The 12,956-nt window shown below is 35.1% G+C and overlaps 2 protein-coding genes across 2 annotated transcripts; both read left to right on the top strand.

Moving 5' to 3' along the window:
• The first annotated feature begins 2,539 nt into the window (after positions 1-2,539).
• On the top strand, positions 2,540-4,726 carry LOC106296707 (putative DNA-binding protein At1g48610). The gene is made up of 4 exons (XM_013732922.1): positions 2,540-2,720; positions 2,936-3,359; positions 4,036-4,107; positions 4,390-4,726. The coding sequence occupies exons 2-4, from the start codon at positions 2,943-2,945 to the stop codon at positions 4,474-4,476; spliced, it is 576 nt and encodes a 191-aa protein (XP_013588376.1). The 5' UTR covers positions 2,540-2,720; positions 2,936-2,942; the 3' UTR covers positions 4,477-4,726.
• A 5,563-nt stretch (positions 4,727-10,289) lies between these two features.
• On the top strand, positions 10,290-10,865 carry LOC106299734 (RING-H2 finger protein ATL57-like). The gene has a single exon (XM_013735765.1). It carries the CDS (start codon positions 10,322-10,324, stop codon positions 10,862-10,864), a length of 543 nt encoding a protein of 180 aa, XP_013591219.1. The 5' UTR covers positions 10,290-10,321; the 3' UTR covers position 10,865.
• Positions 10,866-12,956: the final 2,091 nt, after the last annotated feature.

The following is a 12,956-nucleotide window of genomic DNA, read 5'->3' as shown; positions in this document are numbered from 1 at the left end:
CATTTATTCTGAAAATTCTAATTGGTTATTAGATTACATAGATTACTTGATCATAAAATAAGAAAACATAAAATAAAAAAATAAATACTAAATAGTAACGAACAATACTTTCATATGTATATCTAATTAAGATATTCATTTATTTTATTACATCTATATAAATAATGTATTATAATAACATTGGTCATAACCACCTAACATAAAACAACATTGTTGTACATTAGATAAATTTTAAATTTTAAAGTTAAAATTATTAAAAATTATTCAATCCAAATTGCAATAAAAATCTACTTTCTGATGTTTCATGTACAAAATAATTTCTAATAATACCCAAATATCTTATAATTACAAAATAAAACTTTCTTTTCAACTAAAAATGATTATAGTTACAGATATAATACATCTAATGTTAAAAAAAATCAAATATAAAATTTAATAGAACAAATAAAAAATCATGCACTATTTTCTAAAAATTAATCAGTAGCATTTACTCAGAAAATTATAATCAGGTATTTAGATTACGCGGGTTACATGACCATAAAATAAAGAAACATAAAAAATATATTTAAATAGTAACTAAAAGTGCTATTTTATGATGTTTAATTTATTACAGTGAATCAATTTTTATCTTAAATTTTCTAAATCAAATTTATGAAAAACCTGAAAATGATAATACCAATTGATTGAGAAAATAATTGTACACGAATAAGAAATAAACCATAATTTTGTGTTTAAAAAAAATATTTTACTTAATTGATATAACTAAAGTGGCATAAATTTTGAAATAAAAATCAATTACATATTTATGAAGATTGTTTGACGAACAAAATATATATAATAAAGTAAAAAGAATAAGCTAGCGAGAATAATATTATTTCCAAATTGGAAAGAACAAGAATATTGCTAAAGAACAAGAATATTGCTTCCTCAATCCCGGTGATGCTAGGTCGTCGATTCATTTAAAAATTGTTGGTTTCAACTTGGACTATCACGATTTCATTGCTAAGCCTCTACTCGAGTTTAATTGTGTTTGGTTTCGTTTCTATACAAACATTCACGTTTAATATTGTTAGGATTGCCATGTCTTTATTTTGGCTGTTAAAAATCCTTCACGAATTATCTTCGACATCTAGGGTTCATAATGTTCTTCGATCTCTGACTAGCTAAATCGACAATGGTGTTTTCATGAGGGTTATGTGAGACTCTGGATCATGATGAATCTCTGGATTGAGCAGCCTTCGTGTCGTTTAGTATATGTATCTTCTCCTCGATACCGTATCAAATGCATATCGTTGCCAATAACGACATTCTTATCCTTCAACCCACTCTAAGCACGATTCGTTATGCAATGTATCTTGCCTCTCTACAAGTCTGTGGATAGCTATAAAAAAGGAAAGCTTTCATCCAACAAAACATTATTTAATGTTTTCTTATTTTGATTAGCTTTGCTTTACTACAGAGTAATCACTCTTATAACATACACAAAAAACAATATTTTTTTGGACAAATAAACAATAATCGTAAACAAACAAAATATATTTTTTTCACATATAATCATTTCTCACCTAAAACTTTTTAAAAGACAAAAATCATTATCATACACATCTCTTACAAATGTAAACCTAACACACAAACCACAAAATCGTACAAAACTTAATAACCTAGATCAAAATTAAAGTGTATCCCGGGCGGCCGATCCTAGTTTAACTATATAGAGATGTTGATTTGATCAAAAAAAAAAAGATGTTGATATTATATTATCTTCCCTAATGGTGCTGTAAAGACCGCCGAATTGAGTAATTAATCGTTCTCATAAGGCTGTGTAGTTTTTATGACCACTTCTACCCGTGTGATGGTTTCTCCAGTGATACGTTCTTATCATAAGCCATTAAATTAGCGTTGCATACGTCAGAAGCTTTGTTTAATGTTGGTAATTATTGCCAAAAAAAAAACTAGGTAGGAGTTCGAATGGTTTGTATTCACTCGAAGCTATTAAAGTTTTTTATTTATTTTTTGGTCTAAAACCTTTTAAAGTTTTAACCACTTTTTCCTCCCAATTTGAATTTGAAAAAAGTAGAGAAGTATTTTGTTTTAGTAACCCTTTAAGAAATAACCTTTTCATAGAAAAGGTTAAGAAACCACAAAATTATTTTAGTACTAAACCATTTACAATTTACTTCGTTTTTAATTAACTTTATAGAAAAATATAAAATATAAATATTATTTTTGATATATGCTTACAATATATAGTAATACTATTATTTTCATCTAAATATATATAAAAAATAGAAATTTTATTTTTTAATAAGATATGTAGATGAGTTTGAAATAATTTATAGAGTGTAATATGAAAAGTAAGTTGGAGAAGTTCTATTTTTATTATTTTAAAATATTATAGAACCAAAAGTTAAAATAAAAATAGAGAAAAATTTGAATAATCATGTCGATTTAAATTGAACTCATGTAAAATTAATGTCGACTGGAGGTGGACCCCAATCGTTTTGACGCAACGGATTCTGAACCTCTACGGCCGTTTGTTTTATTATCTCTCTCTCTCTCTCTCTTCAAAAGCAGTCTAGCGAGCCATGGTCACCATCTTGTAACCGCGTAACCATCTCTTATCTTTCTTTCTCTTTTTAGCCAAGCTTCTCGTTCTCGTCGCAGTCTCTCTCTTCGTCCTCCAGCTCCTCAAGCGCCCTCGTCTCTTAAGGTGAACTAAGGTACGTGCATTGCAAACCCTAGCTTCTCCTGATATGAAAAGCTTACAGTTCGTCAACTATTGATTCTTGGTTAGAGACATTGAACTTTCTTCGAGGTTTTAACGGAATCGAGCTTGTAATTTGTTTTTAGCTCACAGTCTTCGTTGACGTCCGTTATCTAGGGTTTCTAGATTCCGTTATCTCACGCGCTTTTTTTTTTCCTGATTCGAATCTAGATCCCTCATGGCGACTCCCGGATCTGATGCGGCTGACAACAACCCTCCTCCTGCTCCCACCGACGCCTCGCCCGCAGCCAACGATTCCCAGAAACGCGGCCGTGGTCGTCCGCCGAAGTCCAAATCCGACTCTCAGCCAGACGGCGCCGTTTCAGCTCAGCCGGCTAGGAAGCCAAGCGGTCGTCCGAGAAGAAACGCAGCGGCAGCGGCGGCTGTTCCGGCTGCGTCTGCGGCTGTGAAGAGCGGCCGTGGTAGGCCAAAGAGGTCGAGCACTCTGGCTGCGACGGAGTCTCAGGTGACTGGATCGAGAAAGCGTGGGAGGCCAAAGAAAGATGACGTGGCGGCGGCTCCAGCTAAGAAGCGTGGACGGAAACCTAAAACTGAGCAAGTGGCCAAGCAGAGGACTTCGAACAGGACGAGGAAGGTATTTATCTCTCTCTTTACTACTGATAAAATGTCAAAAAAATATTCATATTCATGGTTGAATGCTTGTTTCTTCTGCATATTATGGAAACATTCACTAGAGTAATACGTTATTTGGACCTGGTCTATAATATGTGTATTAATGTGGTATCTTTATGTCAAATATTTGTGGGTTTTGTTTAAAGTTTGTTGTATTATGTGAAATTGCAAACGTTTGGTCCATTTGGTAAGTCGTTATCATCTAACATTCGAGTCAATGGCTCCAAATGTTGACCAACGGAATGAGTGGGAATAGCTAATTCCTTAGCATTCCTTACGATTTTCACCATTTACAAGGAAAATATTTGTTACCTATGATTCCTTTTTTCCTATTCCTTCTATTCCTTTTGTGGTTACCACTCAGAGCAAATATATCTACAAGTATTTAGTTCATATAACACATAGCCATATGCGTATACAACTGTGTATACTTATGTGGTATCTTTATCTGAAATATTTGTGGATTCTCTCTGTAATTTTTTTGTTGTAAAATGTGAAAATGCAAGTGGTTGGTCCATTTGGTAAATCGTTATCATCTATTAAATGAGTCAATATATGTACAAGTTTATAGTTCATATAACCCATGCTTATGCAAATGTGTATACTTATCACAAACTTGGGGTTTTCCATGGATGAAGGCAACAACAGAAGCTACTACTGGGCATGGAGCTGCAGACCCGAGAGAGTTCAAGAAAAAAGCCGCACTCTTGGTATGTTAACTACTCCCACTTGGCTTTCATAGTGATATTGGTTTACGTTTCTGTATTCATTTTGCATCAGCTTGGTTTAGACATTATATGTTGTGTGTGATCTCAAAAGGATACTAAGAACTAATATTTCGACATGGATGTAGTTTCGCTTTGAGTGGGACGTGAATGATCATTTGATTAGTTACAGTCTCATGATTATTTTATTAAATAGTAAACAAATAAACATATTACCTAGACAATCTCATGATTATGTGGTTTGTTTTGAATGACAAATGGTTGCAGCAAAAGAAAGTGAAGCAAGCTGCGGATAAGTTGAAGATAGCAGTTTCAGCAATCGAGGAGGTCCAAAAGATAGCGGATGCAATGTAGAAGACTCTTCAACAAGGGATAGTGGAGAAGAATGTTATGTTTGTCTGTTTTAGGGAAAACATTTGTTTGCAGAAATTAAAGACTAATTGGTTGGTTGAAGTTTGATGTTTCAATTTAGAGGTTTGTTTGTACGTTCGTTGTAGGAATGGTACCAAGAAGAGAGAAAACAGCTAGTGTTCATGGTTCGTAACCTTTGATGATATATCTGGTGTAGCTGTGACTTGGGATGCTTTAACACTTTTGCGTTCAACTCTTTCTGAATTAAATTGCTTTATGGTGAATCCGTCTCTACAATGACTCAATGAGCTTGTGCTTATTAAAGACGTAAAAGATGAGTACTTTTTTCATAATCGTGTTGTGAATATCTCAAATTTGGGATCCGTTTAATATGAGTTTGTGTAGATAAAAATAATCTTTTTATTTTATTTTATTTTGTCATCATTAGATTTTCATTTCCATTTTTGAGGCCATTACAAAGACCAGAATAATTACAAGTCAAGACCATAGCCGAAAAACAAAGCCAAATAAGTAGGATCAAAGTCTGATATGCTTTTATTGTCAAAATAAACATTCACATATACTCTTCTCATTTTTTTTATTTTAATCTTTATTTAAATACAGAAACAGAGTAAATGACCTCAAAAACCAAGATAAAACTTTTATACTTATAATTCATCCAAACAAATTATACAATCCAATTGGATATCCACCGGTCCAATCCATTTCTTTTCCAAAATCCCCAAGTTGACTAAATAATTTAGGTTTTACTTAATTCTCATTTTTTTTTCTTCACTAAAAACAAATCCATCTTTAAATCCTACCGATTTTCTTTCATACTTTTAATACCATAGAAAGGATAATCTTCCAATAGAAAATGCGTTGAATTTTTCTCCAGAAAAAATACGAAATAATGAACCACGAATTATACATCGAAAAAGAGAAAAAACAAATCTTGGATTGTATGACTCAGTAAAACTTACTGAAACTATAAAACTTTGTATAACTTAGTACAACTTCAACAAAGATGTTGAGAATGAGCAAAAAAAAGAAGCAATAAAAAGGTACAAATCAACCCTTAACCATGGTGAATACAAGAGGAAAATAGAAGTCCGCAAAAGAACCCATTTTCATCACCATCATACGAAACCAATTATAGTCATGCATCAACTGAGTAGTAATCGTACAAAGAATCCGCTAGTTTCTTTGAATGGAGTTGATCCGGAGTGATCCAAACGAAAGAGGAGAGACTGGCTCTGAGGATAGTATGAAGATGGCTTCTCTCGTCTTCTTATCCAGTATCATCATGACCTAAAAATGTGACAAAAGTTGTGAATTAAAACTTTGACAAAGTATGACAAGTATAAAGGAAAATAGAAGCAAATGAACTCATCTTCGTCACCATAAACGAAACCAACTCTGGTGGATTGAATTTGTAGTCATTCGTCAAATGAGGAGAAAATGGCTCTGGGATAATCTGAGAAATCTCTACTTCTTATCCAGCGTCATTCTACGAGTTGTCAATGTGACAAAAGTTGTAGAGTAAAAGTTTGCCCAAGTTTTGACAAAATTTTACCTTTGCCTTTGTCAAACTTAGCAAAGCTTATAAACGTAAATAATATAGACTCAGATAATATCCACAAGAAAACTTAACAAATCCTGGTTGGATAACCGGAAACGTTATCCAATGTTTTAGGATTTAGAAAACAAAAACAAAAAAATAAATATTTAAAAGTTTTTGATTTAGAAGGCATGCGAAGAGACACTCAAAGCTTAGACATAAACGATTCCCCAATCTTGTCCCAGTCAAAATACATGATTTTGACAGTTGCTAACTTCTCCTCTGCAAGGAGGAGCTTGGCCTGGAGTCTCTCCTTCTCCGCCTTGACGTCGAAAATTGCCTCCTTCTCCATATCTTCAAGTAACTATTTGATCAGAAATATGGTATACCTCAGTTTGTTCGGATTTTCTTTTCTCCCTCTCTTTGTTCTGATTCTTCACCATATAAAGGATCGCCTGATAGTGTTCTTTTGTTTCCGCCTTCCCTTTCTTGTAAATTTTTTCAGTCATTCGCCCGTAGTCATCCTCCATCGGACGCTTCCTCTTGAGGTCAATAGGGCTTGACATCTTAACCTGTCAAGTGTAAATGAAATCAAAACATACTCTGGCCTATAAGATGATGAGAAGTAAAGGATGTTTCTTCCTTTAATTCAGATATTGATCAAGAAACGAGTGAGGAGAGGACGAGGTTTCTTATTATTCAGACATTCAAATATTTTTTCTCAAATGAAGCTTGGAGTATTTATAATAATGGAATCAAAGTCCCAATGCATGTGACTCTTCTGTGATAATGGAATCAAAGTCCCAATGTCTGCGACTCTTCGGTATACTCCCCATGTATGCGAATTCGGTTGTGTTTTATAACTGGGTACAACTCTTACAACGTTTTACATTTTTTTCGTTAAACTTCATACAACTTAGCAATAAATTTTTAAAACTCATAATTGCACTAACTTGATAGAAGTTCAGATTACTTGAGAAGTTGAAAAATTCGTAAAACTTAGAAGTACTTCGTTTAACAAATCAAACAAATTAGATCCGAAAACAAGTTAACCATAGAACAGTCTTAATGATATCAACATAAGAAATGCTTAAACTATTTAACCATAGAGACAACTCTTATTGAAGTTTTACAAACGGATTCAAAACACACACATAATAGAAACTCATACAAGTCGTAATCACGATCTCATGGACGATGGGATATAAGCTCCTTAAGCTTCCTTAGAAGCTAAACCTCTTCCTGGGTACCGAAAACTCATGGTTGACGAAAGTAGACACCATTATTCTGCATGTAAAATCCAAAACTATGTTATATCCGCTTTTAAGGATCAAAATCTAAAATGAATCAAAGTGAGTCCCTAGTACATACGCTTTTAAGGATCAAAATCTAGAATAAATCAAAGTCAGCCATCGGTATATCCACTTGTAGCTATCAAAATCTAAAATGAACCAAATTCAGTATGATTACCTCGAAGTCCTTGCAAGTGAAGTATCTACTCCAAGGAAAAGTATCAAAATCTGTTGGATACTTTGGATTTGGAGAGTCCTCATTGATGATTCATCCCCCACATGAGCAACGGCTTGGAATCCTGTGGTGGGCATCGGCTACGTATTCAGTGATGTCGAAGTGTTTCTTCATCTTCATTCACTTTCTCATATAGTTTATATATAGCCCACTCATAAAAAGCATCTCCAAAGATGCATTGATCCAAGTAAACGAGAAGAGCGAATCTAAAGCAGAATCTAATTATGTTGTTTAATTTTTGTTGAATTTGGTCAAGCTTATAAGTAATTAGTTAGGGGGTGTTATTCAATGTAGGATTTGGAATCAATTGTCAAAATGTTTTGTAATCAATTAAATTTTAAATTTTAAAGATGTTTTTAGTTGGTGAATTCTAAAATTTATATGGTATACTTTGGATTTTGATTTCAATCATTTGTTTATGAAACTTCACAAAAATGATTTTTTTTTATTTTTTTTACAGCAAAACATTTACAGACTCATGTAGACTCTGTAAACCAAGGTGGTAACTCTGCATCCATGTGTACGACGAAAGACGGTTGTTTCCTAGCACTGCGTGCCAAGCGATCCGCCTTTATGTTTTCCGTCCTAGGTACATGAACGATATCTGAGTTGGTGAAGCTTCTTCTCAAAAGCTTAATGTCTTCCAGTTAGGTTTCAAATGCTGGCCATTCCTCTGGTTCCGAAGCCATCTTCACCAGCTGAGAACAATCTGTTGCAAACGTGACCCGAAACTGTCTTAAATTCTTCATGCATTCCATTGCCTAAATTAAAGCCTCGATCTCCGCATGAAGGGGTGAGAGACTTGCCCTTACATTCCTTGCTCCTAACAAACCCTCAAACCACGGTAGTGTGCTGAACCAGTCCTGCCCTGAAAATAAATCCTTATCTTTCCAAGAACCGTCTATGAAGCACCATCTTCCTGTAGTTCCTGCATTAGGTCTGATATGTACTTCATGTACCACCTTGGGATTATTGGTAACCTGTGCCTCAACCCAAAGTGTTGATTCCAATTCTGCTAAGTTAAGCGTTTCCCTCGGATCAATATCAAGATTACTGAAAACTTTATTATTCCGACCCTTCCAAATGTACCATAGTATCCATGCAAACTGATGGTCCTCCATTTTTGGGTTAACTCTCCAAAACAGATGATCCATATTAGCAATCAGAGAGCCAATAGGAAAAAGGTTTGGATCCGATGGGATCTTAGATAGTGCCCATACTTGACGTGCCGGGGGACATTCAAAGAACACATGATTTATTGATTCCTCCGGGTCGCCACACCGTGCACAACATGTATCTCCTTGTATTCCTCTCGCTTTTAGATTTTTTCTTACCACTATACAACCTGTCAATAGCTACCATAAGAAATGCTTTAACTTCGGAGGACACTTCACTTTCCAGCAGAAAGCCTTGAGAATATCCACATTGGTCCATAAAATTCTGGTGGTTTTTCCTTGTCAGGGTAGATCCTTTATACTTGATACCCTGATTGTACTGTATACTTCCCATTATTGGTGAAATGCCATCCATTCCTATCTTCCATCTGATTTCTACTCAAAGGAATACTTTCAATCATCTTTGCATCGTTTGGTTCCACCAAAGTCCTAATTGCCTGTAGATTCCATGTTCAGGATTCCTGAATAATGAGAGAATCTACTGTGAGGTCCGAGTAACTGTTATGAAAGTTTTTGTTAGCTGGTCTCGGGCGAGTGGATGGGATCCAAGGATCATTCCATACTGAAATAGATGATCCTGTTCCAACCCTTTTGATTAGTCCTTTACAAACCAGAGATCTAGCAGAGATAATACTTCTCCAGCCATATGACGGGGAATATGAGCGAAACGGTTCCAGGGGTGAAGCATTCCTGTAATACCATCCTTTGAAAACTCGAGAGAAAATGGCATTTGGCTTCTCTATCAGCCGCCACAACTGCTTTCCAAGCATCGCCGTATTAAAATCAGTCAAGTCCTTGAATCCTAGCCCACCATTATCCTTATGTTCACATAATTTATCCCATGATATCCAGTACTTCCACCTGGACTCCACCAAAAAATGAGCTACTGCACTCGTTAATTTCTTTACTGTAGCTTTCGGTAACCAATACACAGACATTACAATCACCGATTTAATAATCACCTATTTTCTTCCCTTGATAAAAAATCTAAAAGTCCATCCACTCACCCTATTATTTACCAATTTAAAATCTAATTTAAAACAAAAAATTCTAAAATCTTTTGAAGTTAAATAACACTAAATCTTAAAAATTGGATTTAAATCATTAATTGGATAAAACCATATTTTAAATAAGAATTATAAATAACATATTCAGTAATATTAGATTTTAAAACAAAATTTATAATCGTCATACGAATAACGGTAGATTTTGCTCAGATTTAAAGTCGGTTAAAATACATGATTAGATAAACAATAATTTTGTCATAACTTCGATATTGTCAAACCGGTACAATAAATAATAGAAAACCAACGAACCTGAGTACTTAACCGACAAGTAGAAAAAAAAAGGAAATAGAACAATAAATGACCGTTAAAATTTTATTTCAATAGAAAAAGGAAATAGTGGAGGTGACAAAAGGAAAGTGAACACTTGCATTTACGCGTTTAATTAATCTTATAAATACCACCAAACATATATTCATAAACCAAATACATACTTTCTATTCTCATCTCAGTTTCTTGTCTCTTTTACAACAATCTTTCCCTCTAAATTTTTCTTGTTGTAAAACTCTCACAAAAAAACAATGGATTCAAAATCATCAGAGAGGTTCCTCAATATCCATGCAACCGCAAGGGTTCAATCTTCATCCTCGTACTCCTCCGAGGTTGTCATCTTTCAAAATTACCATGCGGAGATACTTTTACAAGACAAGCGTAGCGGTTCTGTCTTCGAATGCCTTGGCTCCTACCCTGATCATCTCCTCGAGGGCTCTACTCTCTCCCTTGATGTCGATAACTTCACACCTGCCTACATCTTCCGGCGTCTCGCCAAGGAATTGAACGACTATGACTTGTCCTGGGACATAACTCGTCGTATTTTTCCTGAATCCCAACGGCGAGACTTGCCACAGGACAAACCATTGTTCATCACCGTTCTTGTGGAATCGACACGCAAATTGTATTTTCAAAGGGAGGAGATGTGTGCAATCTGTCTTGAAAATTTTGAGAGTAAACCCGTGTGCATCTTGCCTTGTTGCTTCCATCAGTTTCATAGAGAATGTATTTGTGAATGGATTGATCGAAGAGGCCATGACTCTTGCCCTCTCTGCCGCCATCCTGTTCAATAATTAGTGGTTTTTTTTTTTGACAAAATTAATTGGTCTTGTATGGTTTAAGTATAAAATTAGGGTTTTGGCATATCTGTTTCACTTAGGTCATTAGGGTTTCTCTCATTTGTGTGTGTTTACACAATAGTTTTGTTGTTTGTTGGTAACAGTATATGCAGCAAGATTCCTTTTCTTTGTTCTGAAAATCAATTTTATACCCACCAGTGCAGGACACAAATCTCACAATATATGTTTTAAACCAAATCTTGTGTTTTACTTCATCAGATATTGTGTTTGTTTTATCACTCTAAGTCACGAAATAGATTACTCTGCAGTAAACATGACATATTTTTTTAAACTACAAAACGCACAACTGAGACCTGAATTTACCAAAAAAATCACACAAATTGATCAAACAAAACAGTTTGTTCTAGTTTATGTTTGCTCAAACTGCAAAAGAGAAAACGGTATATGGGTAAGAAAGACGATGGGAAACAGAGCTCAAGTGATCAAGTGAAAAAAAGACATTAGTCCTGTTCGTTTGGTTGCCGCAGGTTTCGGCGTCAGCAGCAGCGGCAGCGTCAGCGGCGGCGGCAGCGTCAATGAGGACAGTTATTGTTCGTTTCGCAGACGCTGACGCTGCCGCTGCCGCATACTATATCGCGACCGCAGATTTTATCGGCGTCAGCCGCAGGACGCGGCGTTCGGACGCGGCGTTCGGACGCGGCGTTAGACGCAGTTTCCTGCGTCAACGAAACGAACAAGAGTTGACGCAGAATGTTGACGCTGCCGCTGCCGCCGGTACCTGCGGCAACCAAACGAACAGCCCTATTGAATGTTTCTACAGAAGGTAAGATACTTCTGTCTGATATAATTTTTAGACAACTGAACGGGAAAAGCTCCTTTAATGTACGTAGCTAAAGTAACTAAAACTTTGGTTATAGTTTTGGAAAATTAATGGAATGCTAGTCAAGAACACAAGAAATATATCCGCACAAAAAGAAAACTCTCTTCATTACAACAACTGAATCAAAAGTGAATGAAAGAACATAAACTGAATCACATCAATTTATTCTTTCCCATTTAAACATGATGATATGTTTTGATCTCTGTGATTCTAAGGAAGGGTATACAAAAACAAGATCATGAAGTTTGGAAGGTACACTGTATTATTATGTGCTGATTAGGAGAAGTGCTGATTAGTTTTTCTTCTGTCCTCTCGCCTATTTACCATCTTAAGATAGATCCAAGTATTTTAATAAATCTCTGGAAAAAGTATTGAAAGTAAAGATAGATGTCGTGCAGCAAAACGCATGCCAGTATCATGTCTAAAACCCCCACATTAGAGTAGTCTCTCATATGCATATCTCAAAACATATTCTCTAATCATCAGAAAGACACAGACTCTTAACAACTTGTGCAATAATTTCTTCAGCAGCAAGGACTGTTTTTTTTTCACGATATAACAAAAGTCCAGAAAGATGTCACCTTTCAGGTTTATATAATCGTAATTTAAGCAAGTTGAGAAGCTTTTTCATGGTGGCACAAGTACCAGAGATACAATAGATGTCATAATTTTCAAGAAGCACTCGCTAGATACAGTTGCCAGCATCAGTTAACAAACATGCATTGTAGCAACACGAGTCCTCAACTTTTACTTTGCTTGAATCTGGCGAGAAGCTGAAGAGATTCATGAATCCCTTAGCTACAGCATCAGAGATACTCTCATTTATAGCTACAACTTCTTAAATAAAGCTTATTTCTTTTTTTTTTTTGGGTAAAAAAATAAAGCTTATTTACTTGCACTAGATCAGCTTCTTCAGATGTAACTGAAAGGTCCGGTTATCCGGTGGTAATAAAAGATTTTTATTTATTTATTTATTTATTCAGGTTAGTAAATTATACAAGTTAAGAGCATCCGCATTGAGGGTTTATGAGAGGAGTTCACACAGAAATCAAGAAAAAAAAAAAATAAATAATAAAATCACATGAACCCCTCTTTTCTAAAGCTCTCTTGGCTGAACCCCTCTCTAAGTTCATCACTGTAACGCGGACTCTACGTGTCGTGGCGGATCGCGATTGGTCTAGTTTTTTTTTTTTTTTTTTTTTTTTT

This window comes from Brassica oleracea, chromosome C6 (assembly GCF_000695525.1).
Source record: "Brassica oleracea var. oleracea cultivar TO1000 chromosome C6, BOL, whole genome shotgun sequence".
Taxonomy (NCBI): Eukaryota; Viridiplantae; Streptophyta; class Magnoliopsida; order Brassicales; family Brassicaceae; genus Brassica; species Brassica oleracea.
This window is presented reverse-complemented; position numbering and strand designations above follow the sequence as displayed.